The sequence below is a fragment of the Sardina pilchardus genome, chromosome 18, assembly GCF_963854185.1.
Source record: "Sardina pilchardus chromosome 18, fSarPil1.1, whole genome shotgun sequence".
Taxonomy (NCBI): domain Eukaryota; kingdom Metazoa; phylum Chordata; class Actinopteri; order Clupeiformes; family Clupeidae; genus Sardina; species Sardina pilchardus.
In genome coordinates this window covers 22,638,515-22,657,906 of record NC_085011.1, presented here as the reverse complement: position 1 = coordinate 22,657,906, position 19,392 = coordinate 22,638,515, and the positions used below count along the sequence as shown (strand labels likewise).

The 19,392-nt window shown below is 41.7% G+C and overlaps 3 protein-coding genes across 4 annotated transcripts; 1 reads left to right on the top strand and 2 right to left on the bottom strand.

The window, feature by feature from the left end:
- Positions 1-770: 770 nt before the first annotated feature.
- c1d (C1D nuclear receptor corepressor) lies at positions 771-3,221 on the bottom strand. The gene is made up of 4 exons (XM_062519942.1): positions 2,828-3,221; positions 2,520-2,586; positions 2,379-2,434; positions 771-2,167 (listed from the first exon to the last, which is right to left on the bottom strand). Exons 1-4 carry the CDS (start codon positions 2,960-2,962, stop codon positions 1,994-1,996), a joined length of 432 nt encoding a protein of 143 aa, XP_062375926.1. The 5' UTR covers positions 2,963-3,221; the 3' UTR covers positions 771-1,993.
- A 511-nt stretch (positions 3,222-3,732) lies between these two features.
- LOC134064127 (uncharacterized) lies at positions 3,733-13,290 on the top strand. Its single transcript, XM_062519937.1, has 20 exons — positions 3,733-3,926; positions 4,086-4,293; positions 4,366-4,532; positions 4,738-4,868; positions 4,975-5,141; positions 5,580-5,665; positions 5,885-5,965; positions 6,080-6,194; positions 6,955-7,130; positions 7,708-7,929; positions 8,597-8,799; positions 9,108-9,239; positions 9,381-9,515; positions 9,678-9,909; positions 10,168-10,369; positions 11,151-11,385; positions 11,528-11,652; positions 11,914-12,077; positions 12,492-12,714; positions 12,980-13,290. Exons 1-20 carry the CDS (start codon positions 3,768-3,770, stop codon positions 13,117-13,119), a joined length of 3,303 nt encoding a protein of 1,100 aa, XP_062375921.1. The 5' UTR covers positions 3,733-3,767; the 3' UTR covers positions 13,120-13,290.
- Positions 13,291-13,294: 4 nt separating this feature from the next.
- Positions 13,295-19,224, bottom strand: dnaaf10 (dynein axonemal assembly factor 10). Of its 2 annotated transcripts, none has more exons than XM_062519938.1 (8): positions 18,921-19,224; positions 18,527-18,627; positions 18,310-18,440; positions 18,094-18,195; positions 16,977-17,092; positions 14,758-14,892; positions 14,036-14,133; positions 13,295-13,906 (listed from the first exon to the last, which is right to left on the bottom strand). In XM_062519938.1, the coding sequence occupies exons 1-8, from the start codon at positions 19,104-19,106 to the stop codon at positions 13,699-13,701; spliced, it is 1,077 nt and encodes a 358-aa protein (XP_062375922.1). In that variant the 5' UTR covers positions 19,107-19,224; the 3' UTR covers positions 13,295-13,698. The 2 variants fall into 2 exon arrangements, with proteins under 2 accessions (XP_062375922.1, XP_062375923.1); XM_062519939.1 differs by lacking the exon at positions 18,921-19,224 and adding an exon at positions 18,778-18,887.
- Positions 19,225-19,392: the final 168 nt, after the last annotated feature.

Here is a 19,392-nt window from a genome sequence, read left to right as displayed (position 1 = left end):
TCATCACTTCTCAAGTGGACTACTGCAATGCTCTATATACTGGCATTGATCAATCTCAGCTCCACCGCCTACAGTTGGTTCAAAACTCAGCCGCTCGACTCCTCACCTGCACAAAAAAGCGTGAACATATCACCCCGGTCCTCGCATCACTCCACTGGTTCCCCATCTGTTAACACATTGATTTTAAACTTCTACTGACAGTGTACAAATCCCTGCATGGTCTGGCCCCTTCATACCCATCTGATCTCCTCCACCACCACATCCCCTCTAGACCACTACGGTCAGCCGACCAACTGTTGCTGGAAGTGTCCAGGTCCAGGCTGAAAACAAAGGGGGACAGAGCCTTTGCTGTTGCAGCCCCCAGTCTCTGGAACAGCCTCCCCCTCCACATCTTAAGTCCCAGTTAAAAACCCACCTCTTCTCTCTTGCTTTTAATTAAGGTCTCCCTCTTTAAGTGCCTGTGCACAATGTCCTATGTTTACCTTTTAATTGTCTCTCTCCTTTTATTTATTTTAACTCCTAAGTCATTGTCTGTACACAGTAGCCCTGTTCTTTTTTCTTGTTTTTTTTGTGCCTTAAGGTCTTGCATTATGCACTTTACTGTGAAACACTTTGGTGTGGCTCAACCGTTTGTAAAAGTGCAATAGAAATAACATTTTTACTTGACTTGACATATGAGAACAATAACACTAATGTAGACAAATAATTCCGTTCAATATGATTTGTTTAGATTACAACTCAATATCAGTTCAATAGGAATGAAATATGGAATGTTTAAAAAGCTCTGAAGGGGACAGCCATTTACAAATAGTCACCGGGTATAACTTGTGAAAATTGCCATCTTACAGACACTGTCTTTATATGACAGTTAGGTTATTTAAGATCCTATATATTTCATTCTTTTCATTTTTGTGAAAACTAACCTATTAAAAGGGAAACTATGCAGGGTTTTTTTTAGCTTAATTTACCTCAACAGCAGAGCCATTGGAATGGTTATATATCTTTTTTGGGTTGAATTGTGGCCGTTTCGCTTCCACATAGCGTCTGTGAGTGGAAAAACCATCCTTGCAACTACAGGCCAGCGGGCCGGTGCACTGACCAACAGAAAGTCTCGCAGCCTCGCGCCCATGCTCATGAAAAGACAGACTGACTGATTAAAGTGTTGTAAAATATATACACTCTAAAGCTGTAGGGGAGGCTCTGCAGAGAAACCTGCAAGTGTAAAACCAGAAAACAGCAAAGAAACTGCCAAACCTGCATATTTTCTCTTTAAACCACAAACCAAAAATGCATATCAGCCTAAATGGTTGATCAATTCATTTCAATGTATTGATTAATTAATTAATCAATGAAACTACATTCTTATTACACCCCTAAAGAGAACAAACCGTTCTGATATACAGCTCATTGTAAGACTCAAAGGCACATTAATATGATTAAGGATGTAACTACTGGTAGTATATTTAATTGTTTTTAGTCATTTTTCACATCAGCTGACAAATACCACCATTGCTGTTAAACATGCACTACTAGATCATTAATGTAGGCAGAAGACTGCAAGGACCTCAGTTGGCTAATTGAGCCATTTATTACCAAGTTATCAATCTTCCTGAAGAGAATAACTTAGTTTGCCAGCTTCTATCGTAAGAAGCCTATGCAGACACTTTCAATCAGGTCAGCGGGTTTGGTGACACAATGTATGAATTCCATATATTCCATGAAAATATGGCCTAATTCATGGAAATCTACAAGTATTAACAAACTGCTGACTGGTAAACATACTGTTGAAATAAAATTTTCATTTTGCTAATCGAAATTACTTTCTCCTTCACAAAGAAAACGGGGAAAAATATAAAAACTAACGACATAATGGGGAAAAAATCCTTTTGAGGAAATGTTACCAAATAAGTCCTTAGTGGAGAGCTTTCTCTCATTCACGTTACAGTCTACTGAAAAGGGCACACGGTGTTAACCCAGAAGGATTTCTCACTCCTCATTTGAATCTCTTGTGCTTTGCTTTGGGAGGCTGCTCAGTTGCATCCTTGCCCTCCTCGGCCTGCCACAGAGCGTTCCTCACAAATCGACCAGCAGCACCTTTATCCAAACGCGCTGCCTTCTTTCTGTCTGTGATTTCTTTCACTTTGTTCATATGTGCTCGTATTCTCTCCTAAAGAAAAAGGAACAGACACATGAACCTCCCAAACATAGAAGTTGTTGCAATAGCAAATCACATAGATCACATCACAGTTTGACACAGACATGAGGTACATGTAAGAACACTGTACATATTAAGAAACATATACACTACACTACTGTTATGTAGAAATACAAATAGCACTACAAATATATATTTTTAAAAAGTTTCAAACATTTCTCACCAGCTCTTGTTTAATTCCATGTTCTTTTGGATTGATTCCTTGCGTCACCAAATACACTGTGAAGAACACAATATACACACATGGTTCCAAAACAACACTGTATTTGTAAAAATTTTGGGGGAAAGTAGATCATTAACTCACTCCAGAATAATGAATTAAGCGCGTATGCTGACATCAAATCCAGTTTGGCTTGCTCCAGTGGGTCCAACTGAGAAGAGGACAAAATAGCTCTATCAACAAGGAAGGCCGTGTTTATGTGACTTTGATGAGCATTAGAGCTCATAAGCTTAACGTTACAGGTGGCAAAATAAAAGTTACACACATTGTCGATTTTAGGCTACACTGTTGCCTGCGGGATTCATTTCTTAATGCAGAGAATTTACACATTCTGACATCTCACCAGTTACAGACCCAAGTCCCTACACATAACGTTGACGTTGCCTCTATACCTTTTGTTCATTTCTGGAGGCAGTCATAAGTTTCTGCACGACGCCATCAACAGAGCCCAACGATGTGTCGAACCCAGTCAGGTACTCTTCAATCTCAGAGGGATAATCCTCGGGAGGAATGTCTTCTGCCATCATTTAGTGAAGAGTTGTAGGCTATTCAGTATATGCTAGTCAGCTAGCTAGTAAAAAAAAAGGCAAAAGAGCTGTCCAACTAGAAGATTAGTTTAGCGAAAAGCATCAGGAACTGAAGAAAACCAACCACGAAAAGTACTGACAGCTATTTAATATATATCGACTAACGTTTCATAACCTTTAAACACCATAAACATAGGTAACGTTATGCTATTTAGATGGACAAGTCTTATCCATAAGTCTCGTCCACGTTTTTTTTGCAGCGTCTTCACTGGGTCATCATTTCCCTTCCAGGTCAAGAGAGTTATAAAATAAAAGCCCCCAAAATAGGATTGAAAAGGATTTGCATTATATATATATTTTTGTCTTTGTCATTTGAATGATTTGGATGTATATATTTTAAATAGATTTATATCCAAAGTGTATTAGTTTACCAATGTTTTCGGCAGGTCTCTAACGACCTGCCTTTTACTGTGATACAATTTTTCGAAACTTCCGACGAACACCAGAGGAGGAAAAAAAGAAAACAAAGAACACTGCCCCCTACATGTGAGCACCGGGACTCCGGCAGCAAAGTAATGTTTATTTTAGGCTACTGTACTGTGAATGAAATGAATGAATGAATGAATGTTCATAATTCATTTCTACATTAAAATCGCAGGACTCTTGTCAATGTTATGTGTCATGAGCGCAAAATATGGCCTAAATGATCTAGCAAACCCACGTGACCCAATCTCGTTTCTATGGCTACAGCGTCGTGAGTGGTAAGAGAAAATGTCTGAAAAAAGTTTCTCACTCCAAATCAAGGATGGATAACTGCGACCTAGAGAAGCTCTCGTGCTCTGTTGGGAAACTGGAACCTCCATTTAAACCAGATATAACTTTTTATAAAGTAACTGTTGAGAGCAAAGTAAGTAAGGTGACTCTGGATCTCTTGACAAGTGATTGCGGAGCTTCTTATAAAATAGTGAGTATATCTGCCCTCATCCTTGAACTCCACCACCCAATTTACCATCTTCTGTTGTCAAAAGCTTTTCTGTATGGTGTGGTGGTGTGATGTGTTGCATTGCATTGCATGAAGCACCTTACTGTATGCCAACAGTTTTGTGTTTGTTTTTTTTAATAGCTGTTTGGGGATGGCTCAAAGACTGTCAAATTGAGCGATGGGTTGAATGCAGTAGCAGTTGAAGTTGTGTCTGAAGATGGCACAACGAAGAAATATTGCATCGAGATCACCAAGTTATCAGCCAGCTCAGCTAAATTATGCGATTTAGCAATAGAGGGGGATTTTAAACTACAGCCAGAATTTTCTGCAAGCGATTACGAATATTCAAGTGAGTAGCTACAATGATGAAAGCTTTGGCCTTAACTATGACCTAGTGTAATAACCTCTCTCCATGTTCCAGGCTCTGTCCCTGTCGATTTTACCATGGTTGTCATACAGCCAAAGCTACCAGATAAGAATATGCAAGTTTCAGTGAATGGGGAGGACAGCTCGAAAGCCGTTCTGCTGAATGTTGGGGATACTGTGGTTGCAATTAAAGTTTCATCGGCAGATGGCACCAATTCTCAAGTAGGACATTTTTACGGCCTGATGTCATTTTAAAATATGCACAGTATTTTTAATCAAGTGAGAAAATGCATTTGAATTGTATAGTAATTTTAAAATATGTACAGTATTTTTAATCAAGTGAAAAAATTGTGTCTGAATAGTAATTTTACGCAAATGAAATTTAAGTAAAATTTAAAGCTAACTTTGTTGTCACTTGGCTCGGTAGGTGTATTCAATTGCCATCAGTAGAGAGCAGATACCAGTGGCTGTCAGTTTCTGTAATGTGAAGGACCAGATTAAGTACGAGTGTCCAGTTTCCTTGACTGCCTTTTACAGACCTGCTTCAATAAATCTAAGGTAGAACGCCATATTCAAAACCTTTCTAACCCGTGTTAAACATTAAAGTTGGCTATTTCTAAAGGAGCCTTCTTCTTTCTGTCCGTCTTATGCTGTGTCCCTGTAGTGACCCAAAACACATCTTCTCAGCTCCTTACATTGACATGTTGACTCGGAGGGCAAAGGTCGACCCCCTCACCGAGTCCCCCTTGGGTGAAGGCTGGAAAGTGCCAGAGTTGGACCTCGACAAGAAGATGTCTGCTGTATCTGTCAAATGTTTCTTCGCTCATTGTGGTAGGTTGTGTAATAGTGTCTATTATGTCTATTCATTCACACTCATTGTGCACTAAATCATTTCATTCTATAGAGTTGCATGTTAGTGATCAATCACTCAGCCTATTTTGTTGTAAAATAGTTGTGACGTACAGTAATATAGATATAGATTATAGGGAATATAGATCACTTAGAAATTGTCCTAGATGTATGTTATGGTATTGAACAATAGCAATGTTAGTAAGCTCACATCATGATATCCCTTTGAAACTTATTCATTATTATTGCAGACTTACTATACAACAAGCGGTCATTTTTTTTTAAATTGGCAATTGTAAAATGAGGTCCATATTTTGGGCCCAAGATACAATTTTGTGCCAGATAAGATGAAAGTCTTTTTGTCAGTAGTTCTGAAATGTTGAAACAGTTGATGCTCAAGACTGTTGTGTCTCACCACAGGATGTGAAAGCACCATCAAACTGGCTGAGGTGGTGTCTCATGCAAAGGACTGTCCGCATAAGCCCCCAGTAGACCTGGACACAAAGGTCAGCAATAAAATATTCAGGAGGGCTGCTCCTGTTGTGCCAAAATCAAAGTCATTGATTTGGGTTTCACTCATGGTTAATTCATCCTTTACTTTGACTGCACACTTCATTGACCCGTCGGTCGCTTGTCGTTCTTATATCACTAATTACGGACTTGTCCAGTTGCACAGAGAACTGTAATCCGTTTCACAGATCGACTCAATACCTTTTCCTTAACAGGAAGTCACCGAAACCCTTTGGTACAAAACACATTTCGAATCTACAGATAATCTTGAAATTGAGACAAAACACACTTCAGAGGTACGTGCTCTCTATGCTGATCATTGTATACTTATTCAGGAAGCCATGCCACATGTAGATCATCTGATGCATGTGAGAATATAAATATAAGTGTTTTAAGTTTTAATCCTGTAGATTCGAAACTGGGAGAAAAGACTGCAAAAAGCTGTCGGTAAGGATAACGTGGAGGACCTCTGCACCCACGCAGAGGAACAGCTCAATCTTTACAGACAGCGTCTTCCAAAACCAGGCACGTGAGAGGGTCCCAGCTGATGTGACTATAGATCCCACTCCCGCCTTTAAAAATAGATGAAGATGGTTTAAATGCAAAGTAATTCTATTGTGGCCCATGCACTCAAGTTCCCCTGTTCATTTCCCTTGCCTTTTTCTTTTGCGCTTGATCTGTCTAACTCACGCTTCCAAGAAATGACATCAAAGCAGGTTCTTAAAGGATTGAATTGGATTTAGTTCCGATGAAATATTATCTTAATTCACTGACCTGCACGGTGAGAATTTAATACAGGTTTTAAAGTTTCAGGGAGGATCATCCTCTGTTAGTTGAGAGGGGGATGTTTGAGGATCATCTGGTGTTGTCGCCTCGTTTTACTAGATTTATGTGATTCACATAAAGTCACATTAAGTGCAGGCTTGCAAGTGCCGATGTCTTACAGAAAATTGATTTTCATGGTAACCACTATTTTATGGCTTCCATGTAAACAGAAACGAATCCCATAGATTTAGGATAAAATATGTGATGCTGTTTTTTATGATATTTTCCACCCAGTGGAGCTTTTTCTCTTGGAAAAAGAGATTTGATATTTATAGGGAATGACAGAAGGGTTTTTACTTATTCAATTCCTACTCAGTTAATATTTCATGCAAAAAAAGATGCTTGAAATAATTCATAACTGCTACCATGGTGCAACAGAATCATATTTGTGTATTCATGTGCCCCCCTATCTCTGTGTATGTGTGTATATGTGTGTGTGTGTGTGTGTGTGTGTGTGTAGGTGACATAATGCAATATGCTGAGGGACAGTCACCCTTGGACCTTCTTGAGCAGGCTGCTGTCCATTACGCGTCTGCTATCAAACTCAAGCCTCGTGATTCAAAACTGCATTATTTGCTTGGAAGAACTCTGGAAGAGCATCATTATGCAGAGGAAATGTATGGCCTTAAAAAGAAGGTATCTGTCATAGTTATTGCACCTGCACAGTTACAATACAATTGAGATATAATTACAATGATTGTTCATCAGTCTCTGGTGGGGTACCATCCAATATTCATGAGTGTTTAGCTGCTCTTACATAACAAGCAAACAGCAGAGATCTTACATACTTGATCTTCAAAGCAACATGAATATTGTCATCTTTCATATCGCCACCTTCCTAAAATAATGACACAAGACATTTTTGACAAAAATGATTTTTGGTTAACTCGTTTGTGTTTTCTGAAAAACCTGAAAAAATTACTTATGCCATTATTTTAGGAAGGTGACTATGGTAATACAATAAACTCTGCAGTATAGCAAACGTGAAAAACAAATATTTTCAAAAGCCTAATTTAATATCAGCAGTAAGTGTTATGTTTGTCAGCACTAAAGAGAAAGGTGTAATGATGACAAGGAGCGCAATAATAATAGATCTAAAAGCAGGCTTGGTCTATGCGTATATGCCAGGCGTAGTGTTGAAAGATAGCAGTGCATCAGCCTTAAACCAAGCTGCAAACATTGCTGACTCCAGTCCTCTCCTCCCTCCCATCAGGATACCGGTGACGCCCAGGAGCTTGGCAGTGCCAAGACTGCAGGGAGGCTGGATGAGATCTTGGCTGTGTGCAAACTCCATGGCTTCATGGGAACGCCCACGCTCGAGAACCAGCTGAAAGCCTTGGACACGGAGTTCCACCAGCTCAAGGAACAGGGCCAGGCCACCAAGGCTGACTATGTTCAGACACTCTACCTCTGGCTCTCCAAGAGGGCCAAAAAGGTAAATCCTACCACAGAGGACAGATTTGATCAGTGGACCTCTAGTAGGTTCATTCTTCACTTAGCAGTTCACAATTTAGAAAATTAATTGAGAATTGACCCACTGACATTGCACCATTTGAGTACAGCTATTCAATTTATTCTTCAACGGATATGGATTTAGGATGTTTTGACCCACTGAACTCTTTTGCACATGGAATCTGGTTCAAAAGCAGCTTACTAATCAGACAGCGCTACAAGGCTATGATTCCTCTCTCATGATCAGTCTATTCTAGCCTGGCTCCGCCTGACTATGTACTTCCGCTCCATTTCATCTCTCTTCATACTCCGTCTGATATACATGTAGCTTGATCCAGCTTCGTTTACTCCGGCAAATGCATCTCTGCCCAATCTGCGAACAGAGGGCGTTCCCAAGAGTGATTACATTTTAGTTTCAAGGCTATCGTTATCGTTGTGTCCCCCGTGGTTTAGCATACGTCATTCCCAAACTTTAGTGATTGAACTCCAATGAATTCAAACTTCAGACAAGCATCCACAAACCAGGAAATAAACGTTTGCCAATGGATCGAGGCCAGGCTCTGTGTTAAGAAGAGAAGTCTATTCTGCACCAATTCTGAAATCTGTCACTGTGCAAAAATGAATAATAAGAGCAAACCGTGTGCCCACAGGACGGCCAGTCCAGCCTCGCAGACGAGGAGAGCTGGCTGCACAGGGCCCTCCTCAAGTACCTGGACGCCTGGTCCTTGAGCCAGGACAGCTGGGAGCACAACCTGCACGCCGGCCGCCTGCTCCTGCTCCAGGGGAAGAGCCGTGAGGCCCTGCAGCATCTCCAGACGGCCCTGGCGCTCCGGCCGTCCCAGCCAGCCCTCAGGTGACCCTGACACCTGAGCTGAGCTCCTTGTCGGCCCAGGATAGGATAAGATGTTTTACGGCATTGTTTGAGCGCACTCCTTTTTAAGCTTATTGACTCCCGCGCGCTGTAATTGTGGTCAGCCACTGGAAAATCCCGGAAGATTTACGTCCTAATTGTTGCGGCTGGCACCTACAGCCAACAGCATTGTCTCGGTGACATAATGTATAGTGTTACAGGATAATTGCATTAAGCCAGGCTACAGTTTCTGCTTTGTGAAGTCATTGGTTGATCATACTGCCAAGTCTCACTGCTGTTTTATCTGGAAGGTTCTATACAGGTATGGCTCTGCTCCAGCAGGAGAGAAACTCAGAGACACAGGAGAAGGAAGCTGCTATGTACCTTCAGCAGGGACTGGAATATGTCACGGCCCGTGCCTTGACGCCATCAGAACATGACAGGTAGCCTTTTAGTGTGTCTATGTGGGCACGTGTGTCCGTGAGATTGTGTGTGTGTGCACCTGAAGTATGAAGGCGTTATACTTTTACTGTATCTCTGTTGCAGAAGACTTTATGCACTGTTCCTGGTCTTTTCACCCATAGAAGAGAGATGGACCACACAGACCCACTGTCCACTGTCAACGTCCAGTTCCTCCGTGGATGCCTCAGCCTGGGTAACCTGTTAAGCAAACATGCCCCCTCTGAGAAGTCAATGACAGCAGAACAAGTCTACCACTTGTGAGTTCACTGTAAAACAACACAATTCAGAGAAACACACAAACAAATCCTCGGCCCTATTCTCTGATCCCCCCCTGAAATGAGTCAATGATCTGACCCCATTCTTCCCCCATTCTCTCTCTGCTCTGTTGCGTTCTGTCCTGTACTCTTCTCCGTCACCAGTGTGGTCTCTCTGGCGGCGCAGGGCGTGGCCCGCTGCGTGTGTCGCGGAGAGGTGGCCCAGCAGCTGGAGTGGGTGCTGCTGGACGGCCACTTCGCCCTGCTCCAGAGCCTCATCCAGCAGCCCGGGGCCGCGAAGCAGGCCTGGATCGCCCAGCGCTGCCAGGCCCTCAGCGCCCTCATCCGCCTCACCTCCATCACCCCCTGCAGAGAGCTGCTCGACATGCAGGAGAAGGTGACCTCCGTTCTGCCTGTCTGCCTCTCTTCAAGCATTTCTGAACCAGTTTTAAGATCGAAATGTGCAACTCTGTGGGCCGGTTTCACATACATGGAAGTCCACTGCTAGACTACAAGAGAACAAGAGGCTTAATCATTGTATACAAAACTAGACACTTGATTGTAGTTTTGTGCAAAAATGTGTCATTATTATTTAATAACAAAGCAGTCACCCTTGTCCCAAGTTTTATTTAGATGATATTCTGGTGTGTCTCAGGTCTGTCAGGTGGGAGTTGTGACCGTGCCCCGCAACAGTCATGCACTGTGTCAGCTCGGTGTGACCCAGCTGGCCCAATACGACAGTGAGCCAGAGTCCGAGCAGGCCCAGGAGGCCTTGAAAGATGCCTGTCTCAGCTTCCAGGCCAGTATCGAGTTGGAGGGGTCCCCCCAGACTGGAGATGCCCCAGAAAAACTAGCAAGTAAGATGTGGTGATGCTTAACTTACATTTTATCATTTCACAGACACTTTTAATCCAGAGTGATTTACTGTACATACAGTATGGCAATTATTACTAGGGACTGCATTGTCCCTGGAGCAATTTAAAGGGTCATTGTGAATGGTCTGTATTTTAGATGATACAGAGGCCTAACAGTCTTGAATTTGTAGACTATGTTATCTTATGATCTGGGTATTAGGAGTATAATCCTTTATATGTGAATTTATTGAAGAGTTGACTGGGAAATGCTAATTACAGTAATTTGTCACAGATATGAGAGATTATTATATATTTACTGTATGTGCCGCTGTTTACTTGAATACATGACAGCTATAAACAGAACATCCCTTTTTGTCAATTAGCATGTAGCCCCACACTGTGAGACATTTGGGAATTTGGATTAAATATCAGTAGGAATAAAAGTGTACATGTTAGAGTGTGGATTAGCTTTTGAAGGAACGTGTCCTGGTGTAAGCCTCTTAACAGGACCATACATTTTCAACCACTTGTCCTCAGACTTGCACACCCAGTCATGCCTGGCCCCCATGAGAGGAAAACTCACCAGGAGCAAAGGATTAGAGAATAAAGCTTTATGCCCTTTTTTTCCTTAAACTGTCCCCCGTGTCTGTTCAGACTGCAGGTTTGGCAGTCAGCTTGAGTGCTCTGAAAGAGCATATTATAAATCCCTGCTGTGTTAGATGCCATGAGTGAAGCAGTCATGCCTTGGGTTTCTGTTCAGTGGTTCCCTCTGTCCCTTCTTCAGAGCAGGCATGGTGGCAGAAGCGACTGGCTCCGAGGGCGAGAGCTGCCAAGGAGACAGCCAGCAAATCCACAGGGGCACCGGGGCCATCTGAAGCAGGGGCTGCTGGGAAGGCGACCGGGCGTGGGAGGGGAACCCCGGGCAGAGGGGGGGCCGCGGCGGCCGCTGCCAAGTCAGGTGTTGCACCCCGAGGCAGCAAAGCCGCGCCCGCTGCCAAAACGGCACCGGCGGCGGCAAGGTGACTGTTTAACATGCTGTTCTTTTTATGGCCCTGGAGCAGCTAGCTCCCTTATGTTTTCCTGTCTATTTATAAAATTACATGTGATTTGTTTCATGTGAAATTTGCCATGTGTGTTCCTTTTTCTTTTTTTTTTTACCAGAGGGCGGGCTCCAGCCAAGGCCGACGGGGTTGCAAAGGCTCCAGGCAAACCCTCTTCTAAAACCCAGCTCTCTCCCAGCAAATCCAAACAGGAGTGCAGCGGCGTCCCTCAGGCTAAACCAGACGGTGGGACAGCTAGCCCTATTGCTCAGGGCCCTTACTCTAGTCAAATACTGAAATATATATAGTGTATATAGTTGGTGATATACAGTATAGTTTCTATACTGTCTACTGTATACTATCTTTATATAGTTTATCAACTTGTTTTAGATATTCATGTGTTTAATAGATAGAAAATATATGTATGTGTTGAGGTACCACAATGTAGGTCATTGAATAGTGGCGGGGTGCTCCTTTTATTGACTCGTCGATATGCTGTTTTATTAGTGGTCGAGGCTCCATCATCAAACACCAGGGTTGCTGCACCTGCCGTTGCAAACCCTAAGAGCCATGCCCCTCGTCTGGGGCTAGCCAGAGCTCTCTCCCGGTCTGCCGACACCCAGCAGGAGGCCTGCAGCCTGTACCAGGAGGTCATCTCCATGGCACCAGAGGTCAGTCTGTTTGGCCTTGGTACAATGATCATTACATGGCCCACTCTTTGTGCAGGAACGGTGAAGTACATGGTGGTGAGGTATTAAGAGGATGGTAATTAATCAATGATGGTACATGATGGTAGCAAAACCTTGGGTTGTATGTAGAATAGTCAGTGGTATGTATTAGTTTTACACAGATTGAGCAGGACCGACCTCAATTCTCAGATCTATGGTCTTATATATTGACATATAGTAATTTACTGTGTATTGGCTGCAATGTGTATAAACCCGCTGAAGAATTTTGCAAAATCAATGTATAAACCTTGGCTAATAGTTGGAAAATTACGGGACTGTTAAATAGTCAATGCAAAGAAAATAAACAGTGTTGCTGTGTGAAGGATTTGATCTTGAACCTTTCCTCCCACGCTCCAGGTCCATGACGCCTATATTGAGCTGGCTGATTTGCTGGTGAAGACTGATCCACTGGCTGCAGTGGACGTCTACAGCAGGTTCCCCCTCAGGCCCGTTGCTGAGCAGACATTTGACGACGCCTTCATCACGGGGGAGATTGTTCGCATCCTGATGAAGCAGGAGCTGTACGACCACCTTTTACTGGGTCCGAATCTCATTGCCTATGGGAAAGTCATGGGCTTAGGTGAGTATTCATAAAAAATACATGCCCTGGATGAGTGGTAGTTAAGCAAGTATTTTAACAATGTGTACAGGTATGTGTGTATGTGCTTGTGGTCTTTTATATCTGCCATATTAAGGAATAAAGTGTGTACTGCTGAGTTTTCTAGGCAGTGCACTTGAATTACATGATCTATTCCAGTAGATAGTTTAAAGTTTGAAAAGAGAAACAGGCATAGTCATTATAGTGCATCTAGTTGAAATGAATCTGTTTTCTGTCCTTGTCCAAGGCTGTCTGGACAAATATATTGATGTCCTGGAGGGAAAGTTTAAGACAGATCTGTTAAAAAGTATGTATGCCGGGATCCATGACAAATCAGTGGACGACAAAGACCTTCAGGACTTCTTCAGGTTCAAGTGTTGGATATAATATATTGTGCGACTGCATGATTTCCAGTGTGTGCGATTATGTTTTTTTCCCCTCTTGTTGACCCCAATTAATAGTCTTTGATAAACTGTGACTGATTAATTTGTCATTGTAATAATGCAATATTTCACCAGAAATAAATGACAGTATGAGTGGCAAGCAGTATTATTATTATTATTATTATTATTATTATGTAAAATAATATACATAATATATTCCATATATTTTTCACCAGTTTTAGCTCTTTCAGCCAGCAAAAACAATTGCTCTGGAAAATAGTTCACATTTTACAAAACAAAAGGCACCCCTATGGACACAACATGGGGAAGTAAAAATGACATACACTGCACTGGGCAGAGTACACAGACACATGTCCACATGCATTTGAAGAATAAAACAATACAAAACAGTCCTGGGGCAGTCCTCTTGTCAAATTCTGTCGGCTCCAATTCATATTTGAAACCGATACAACTGAAACAGCTAACCCATACTTGATCCACCACATTCTGTGTTAAGTATGAGTGGGTGTGTATGTGTGAGTCTCAGATCGCAGAGACGGAGACAGTTAGTTAGTCCACCATCTCACACACGATTAAGTTTGGTCACGATGAGCACACGAACGGACTGGTCAAAGGCGGTGCACACACACAGACCCTGCTTGTCTGGGCTCCAGTCCAGGCTAGCGATTGGCTGAGTCGACAAGGTCACATTCTGCAGGAGGTTCACTGTGCCAGCAACGCCCATGTCAACTTCCTCAGAGTCCTTTTTACTTCTCTGGGCTGGATACTCACTGAAAGCCAAATCACAGTGTGCCATTTACAACAATAAAATGGACAATACATTCAAATAAACAGCCCTTTCACGTTATGGTGGGTTTGCGGGCATGGCAGGCTTGCACTGAGGAAAGCAATTCACTTACTATTTCCATAAATGAAGATTTCCTGCTCCACCTGCTGTCAGGAAGATGTCTCGGTTTTGAGGCAAATGCCTTACTTGCCAGACTGTTGATTTATGAGCCTGCAATATGAACCAGAATGCACATTTACTAACATATCCATCATGGCTTATGCTTTGTGACATAATTCATTAATTCATTCTTGACATAAACTGGTCTGGACAAACAAACTTGCAGTAGACCAAAGGTAAGAATGTTTGAACCCAATGAAGGACCAGGGTCAAAAGTTTCTAGAGGAAAAAAAAAACTTTTTTGTTTTTGGGAGACAGCAAAATTGAAAGGAAACACTTGTCAGCCACATATCCTCTATGCATATATGTTTTTTTCAATATAAGATCTAAGACATTTTGTGGCCACTGATTGTTTCATAACTGCGTAAATATTTGAAGTGGAATGGTTCCTGATCTGGCAAGGTGTGCCAACACTGGACGAGGCTAACCCAAGTTTGACGTGCGTAAGGAGGCTTTTCACTAGAGGCACAGAGTCGCTCTCTTTCCTGTGACCCAGTGTCGTTTTTGGCACCGGCTTTCATGGCCAATAGCATGCAAAGTAAACACACTCACAAACTGTTCCAGCTGTGAAAATGTTAAAATGAAGGCTTTCCATGCAGCCGAATGGGAAAGTGAGAAATAACCTTTGACGTGTTTTCCGTGTGCCCGGGCCAAAATCGCCTCTCCGTTAATTACCTTTTCAGAAACCGATGCAAAGCCTTTGGTGGGGTGCTGGGTCCTCAGGTCGAACACATGGAATTTTCCCTCCAGAGATGTCGCCACCAGTTTGTTCATATTGATATCTTTCCTGTCAAACTCAACGCAACATACCTGCCAGTTACAAAGAATAACAACAATCAGGTCTCAGTCAGGCAAGTGCTCAGTCAATCTGGCTAGTGCTTTGATTATGTCTGCACTTTTATCAGGCAACCATGACTGCAACTCACACAATATCATTGCTGGGAATCAGGAACGAAAGCATTCCATAATATTCTGATTACATTAGCTTCAGTGTGGTAAAAAAATAAAAAAGAGGGCCGACCATATAAGTGGTTCCTAATTTGGATAATGGCAAAGTGCAAAGTCTTATGTTTAACTAAAGCTATCTTAATAACAAGGATAAATCAATGTGCTTATTTCACACGATGGGTACGACCTGTGCTAACACTGAGGAGTCCACTCAATGTCCCCTCATGCATAAAAACTTTGCTTCTTGATAGATTGTAGTGTTGCACGATATACCGATACTAGAAAGGTATCACGATGCCTTAACGCAAAAAATGATACGATTTCCGACGTTTTTAGTATCGATACTTTATTAAAAAATAACTTTCCGTGTAGTGCAAGAAGCTCCAACTATCAGTCATGCTCCTTGAACGCAGAGGCTAGTGGGCGTGGCTAACTTTCCCCTCTCAGACGCAGCCACAGTGTGTGCACGCAGTGAGCGAGAGGGAGAGAGATGGCTACAGGTTCAGGAGCGCCTGCCGACCATCCTCGGCTTGCTAATCAAATAGACGGGCGAACTGAAGTCTGGAGCTATTTCGCATGTGTCGACAGTGAAGGCAAGCCCACAGACACAAGAGATGTAAACAAAAGCATGCAGGCAACGTCCAACTTCGCACAGCACCTTGCGGACAGACATCCCCACCTTTACAAAGAATTCAAAGACCGAGAGGTCAGCGAATGTGATTGAAAACACCATGATCAGCCCCAATCGTATCCACAAACTATAGCCTAAGTGAAACGAGTGTGGTGTAGGCTATCCTGTAGGCTAGTTGGACATTTTTTTTTTCAACACTGAATTTTGACGAGGCATAACGACCGTAAGCATAGAAACCTCCTTGACGGAGGTAATGTTTTCATTGGGGTTTGCTGTTTGTCTGTCTGTTTGCAAGATGACTCAATGTTCACGCTGATAATTGTAACTTTAGCATAACTTGCAAACAATCTATTTAACATTCAATCAGTTCTGGTAATATTTATCATGGCATGTAGTCTGCCTTTTTTATTATTTCTTAGATATGAGCTAGGCTACAAACTCTCTAGAGCCCATAGCCAGAATGTATAGCGTCCAAACATTAATCTCAGCAGGCTAGACCTCATGTAGGCGTCATCAGATGGCACACTGAGTAGTAGGCTAACTTGCTTATAATTGTAACACTTGTAATTTGTAACAAACAATAAAAAAAAACTATGGACTAAAAAATAATGAACGTGCGGTGACTTTATGATGAGCTCAGAATTGACCTGCACACTAGTGTATTAAATTAAACTCACATTTCTCTACACCTGGTGGAGGTTTGCGTCCTACTAAGCATATTGTCTGGATATAACAATTATAAATTATGTTCTTTGAAAGTCAGACAATCAAACTCATGAAATATTAAAGTAGGCTAACTTGTCCACTCCCTTTACAGGAAATGTTAAAGAAAAGTGGCCGGCAAATATGTTAACAAACAAGAGATTATGCTCATACTATAGCCTACTGGGGAATAATAATAATTATTTCTATTAGTGTAATTTGCTAAAAAAAAAAAAAAACCCGGACAGGAACAAGCTGGTTAAAGTGAAACCGAACCAGACCATTATTGATCTTTTTTTCAGATACTGTATTTTAGAATTTCACCGTGGTATCGGTTCAGTATCGACTATCGAGGTATTTATGGCAGGTATCGAATCGAAGTCATAATTTTGGTATCGTGACAACACTAATAGATTGTACACTTTTAAACTAGGGCACAGTGTGTTGTTATATGAACAGAAGAATATTTTGAATGGCATTATTAATTATTCATATAACTTACATCAACACTACAGTCTAAAGGATGGATAACAGTTAAATGTTCAGATATTCCATATCTGTATTATCCTAACCAACATCTATTAAGAAACAAACACTGATGAGGAAATCTCACTCCATTTTTGATGTTTGTCTCCCATCGTAAAGACATGTTTCTGAGGTCAAACAGCTTGATGTCTCCATTATCATATCCAGCACAAACACAGCGGTCCTGGTCATTGAAAGCATTCCCTGTACCAAAAAAAAATATATATAATAAACAAAGGGGAGAGCATATGCTTATAAAGAAGAAGAAAAAGAGTCTCCTAACCAACGCCCATGTGAGTGTTTCTAAGTGGGTAGAACCAAATGAAAACTGTGAGTGTTTTGCTAACAAAAAGCCTGGGTCATTGGTCAACAATGAGGATTACCCCATGGCCAAGCAACCTTACAGCAACCCTTTGTCTTCAAAATTATTATTTTTTCTTTAAAAAAAAAAAAGTCTATGCGTGAGGGTGACCAATTGAAAAGGTTGTCGCAATGTGAAATATTTTGGATTTAGAATTTCAAAGCTATGGAATACCTAGGCCTAAATAAAGAGATAGATTACCAAATGTTTTGGTGATTGTGTGTTCTGATCTTAACTGTTTTCGTGGCATGCTCTGCTGTGCCTCTGTTGTGTACCGATATGTTCTCTGTATGTACAGTAGTTGGCCATTTCCAGTAATGGGAAATGCTACGTGTGTGCATTTTTAATCTGTCTGTTCAGGACATGTCCATTCAATGAAGACATTGGACTTCCTTGGTCTGGAGGCTTTTCTCATTACTTTTTTGGTTCTGAGTCTTTTCCTTTGACACCAAAGAGCACCAGACAAACAAACAGTGAACACTAAGATTTTATAAGCCGAGGTACACCAACAGCCTTTGTCTCTCATATGCTTGTAAGCATTCTACAGCCAACTACACAAATACCCAGACTACTACAATAGAGATCAAAATGATTGTTTTGGTGAAAGATTCAAAAGTACTGTCACTCTATAACAGCACGCACTTCAGCTGCAGAAGACAGATAACATCCCTTGTTCTCTGTCCTACACGGACTAAAAAGAATGTCTGAAACGTCTTGCTTGTTTTATTAGTCTTAAACATAATAGGTCATTTGTGATTGCCTTTTCCCATAACGACAATGTAGTTACTCAGTAGTATGCTACACTGTTCATTTGTTCACATGCTCCTGTGCCTAAATAACTTACCAAAAGCCACAGTCCAACAGTCCCTCTTGGTCTCTCCCTCAATTGGCTCCATATTTGCCACAGGTGTGTCCTTTTGCCTGGGATCCCAAACCTTCACTGTCCCTGGGGGTAAAGAACAGTAGACACACACTTGTCAGTTTGTTAGATCCAGTAGTCAATGGCAAGACCATGTTTAGTACAATAATAATGATAACGCTAAGCAACATATCACTATACCGTCTCTACTTCCAGTCACAATCTCAGGTGCACCATCTCCAATTCCCAGTCCCCCAACACCATCAATACTGTTCACTATTTCTTTGTGTGCCTTTACTGTATATACAGGCACATCTGGCACCTCTAGATTCCTGCAAAATAGAGCTCATTATAGTTAAATCATTACAAGTGTGCCAGATGACCATATACAATAGATGAACACTGACTGTAATTATACCAGATATGTAGATTTCCATCGAAATCTCCTGTGGCTAAATGTCTCTGTTGTAGGGATGTGGCTCCAAATGTCCCACATTTTATGGGCTTTGGCTTTTCAATCTGCAGAAGTCCACAATATTAGTTATTGAAACACAGCTTTCACATTCTGAATACATACATAACAACAACAACAACAACAACAACAACAACAACAACTGAATGAACATCAACAACATTCGAGACCGACAGTGTGCTCCTGTTTGTGCTTACTTTAGTTTGTGGTGTTGTTGTCATGGATACAACTTCCCATGCTAGATCTTTCTAGAAGCTAATGAATTTTATAGCAAAGCAAGAATAAGCCATTTCTAGTGTGTTAGCAACGATGATTTTAAAATCAAACACTTAATCCTCACCTCTTTTACAAGCTGAAGCTCTCCGTGACTGATTTCGTATATCTGCATCACCCCTGTACCCCTTGGAAAGTTACCCATAGTGACAAACTTTGCACTGCATGGTATCCATTTGCTGTCAAAAACAGTGTAGTTCAAACTTTTTTGGATGTGTGCTATTATCTGAGGCTTTTCGAGTGGCGTCGACATGTTTAAGAGACCCTCAACGAGACAAACAAATATAAGGAAAAGATAATATTTCCCTTGCAAACGAAAATCTACTGTGTTGGATGTTGTTTTAGCCAGCTAACTGAATGCACTATCCAATAGTTAACCTCGCGAGATCGAGGTGCGAGACAGAGCTAAAATATAGATGCCCACACAGTTGCCTTTATAAAACGGCGTGATAGACCAACAAAACTATGCGTTTACGGAGGTTTACGGAGCTTTGGAAGATTTCGTTAGTATCATTTAATGTATGGTTTACTCCTGTTTG

What these genes read in the sequence shown, in the direction of transcription:
- c1d (XM_062519942.1), bottom strand. Translation starts at nt 2,962, where the DNA reads ATGATGGCAGAAGACATTCCTCCCGAGGATTATCCCTCTGAGATTGAA. An exon ending in CCTCCAGAAATGAACAAAAG is followed by an intron (nt 2,587 to 2,827) that starts GTATAGAGGCAA and finishes TCCTCTTCTCAG; the next exon opens with TTGGACCCACTGGAGCAAGC. An exon ending in ATGGAATTAAACAAGAGCTG is followed by an intron (nt 2,168 to 2,378) that starts GTGAGAAATGTT and finishes CTTTTTCTTTAG; the next exon opens with GAGAGAATACGAGCACATAT.
- LOC134064127 (XM_062519937.1), top strand. Translation starts at nt 3,768, where the DNA reads ATGGATAACTGCGACCTAGAGAAGCTCTCGTGCTCTGTTGGGAAACTG. An exon ending in GCGGAGCTTCTTATAAAATA is followed by an intron (nt 3,927 to 4,085) that starts GTGAGTATATCT and finishes TTTTTTTAATAG; the next exon opens with CTGTTTGGGGATGGCTCAAA. An exon ending in ACAGCGTCTTCCAAAACCAG is followed by an intron (nt 6,195 to 6,954) that starts GCACGTGAGAGG and finishes GTGTGTGTGTAG; the next exon opens with GTGACATAATGCAATATGCT.
- dnaaf10 (XM_062519938.1), bottom strand. Translation starts at nt 19,106, where the DNA reads ATGTCGACGCCACTCGAAAAGCCTCAGATAATAGCACACATCCAAAAA. An exon ending in AGCTTCAGCTTGTAAAAGAG is followed by an intron (nt 18,628 to 18,920) that starts GTGAGGATTAAG and finishes GGACTTCTGCAG; the next exon opens with ATTGAAAAGCCAAAGCCCAT. An exon ending in TGTGACTGGAAGTAGAGACG is followed by an intron (nt 18,196 to 18,309) that starts GTATAGTGATAT and finishes CTTTACCCCCAG; the next exon opens with GGACAGTGAAGGTTTGGGAT.